We start from the raw sequence: 1,156 nt of genomic DNA, 5'->3' as shown, positions 1-1,156 counted from the left end.
GAATGGTAACAATGGCTCCACCTCACCGCACTGCTAACACTCTAATAACAAACCAAGCGTTACAAAAGGGAAAAGGCAAAGTAACCCCACAGAGCACATACCACAGCAGAAGGAATGTTCCGGCGGCACGCAGACAATGGCTTGGCGTGGCCGACTCCTGTCATCACCTCCTCCATGCAGAACACAAGACCGGGCAGGTGACCTCCTCTGTGTGTGGAGCTCTCCTGACATCTCAGAGTCAAGTATTTGCGTATTGAATGACTCGGCGTCAGCGGCGCGGTCCCAGAAATTATACGAATTATACAAACCTCCTGGAAGAATATCCGCTCCCCCCCCCCCCCCCCCCCCGGCAATCAGGAAACTGGATTTCCAGCTCTGCTGCGCAGGTGATTTCTTCATCATGAAGCTGCACAACCGCCAACAACTCCAAAACTCCCCAGACGGAGCGCAGCGGAGCAGAAGATGTGACCGGGGGGGGGGGGGGGGGGGTCATTACACGGGGTGCAGCAGTCCCGACCGAGAACATGGGGGGGGCAGTCTTATCATCATGGGCCCCTGGGGGCAAAGTTATACTCTGTGGCCCCTACCAGCCTGAACCAGGTGATATCCCATCCCCCACACCATTACACCCCCACCACCAGCAAGTAAGGAATATAAATAGCTAACAGTGACTAAGGAGGAAACATCAGCAGAGGTTCCCCTGTAAGTATCCGACCCCCCCCCCCCCAAAGAAAATCACAATTAGTGCTTTTTATGCCTTCATGGTTTATTTTAAAGGGATCATCAATTAAAGCTGAAGCCAAGTTTAAAGTGGTGATCTCCAAACTACGCCCCCCCCCCCACTGACACCCCAATGATGGGGCACTATTCCCCCCACTGACACCAATGATGGGGCACTATTCCACCCCACTGATACCAATGATGGGGCACCATTCCTCCCACTGACACCAATGATGGGACACTATTCCTCCCACTGACACCAATGATGGGGCACTATTCCTCCCACTGATACCAATGATGGGGCACCATTCCTCCCACTGACACCAATGATGGGACACTATTCCTCCACTGACACCAATGATGGGGCACTATTCCTCCCACTGACACCAATGATGGGGCACTATTCCTCCCACTGACACCAATGATGGGGCACCAT

General features: G+C 53.5%; 1 protein-coding gene across 1 annotated transcript in view; it reads right to left on the bottom strand.

Moving 5' to 3' along the window:
• LOC143934610 (uncharacterized) overlaps positions 1-327 on the bottom strand; it is a 102,046-nt gene extending 101,719 nt beyond the window's left edge. Inside the window, exon 1 of the mRNA XM_077458358.1 lies at positions 102-327. Within this exon, the coding sequence (XP_077314484.1) occupies positions 102-231 (130 nt within the window). The 5' untranslated portion in view covers positions 232-327. The remainder of the gene's footprint in view (positions 1-101) is intronic.
• Between the last annotated feature and the right edge of the window lie 829 nt (positions 328-1,156).

The sequence above is a fragment of the Lithobates pipiens genome, unplaced genomic scaffold (genome assembly GCF_037356315.1).
Source record: "Lithobates pipiens isolate NorthernLeopardFrog02 unplaced genomic scaffold, aLitPip1_a1.2 Scaffold_27, whole genome shotgun sequence".
NCBI lineage: Eukaryota > Metazoa > Chordata > Amphibia > Anura > Ranidae > Lithobates > Lithobates pipiens.
This window is presented reverse-complemented; position numbering and strand designations above follow the sequence as displayed.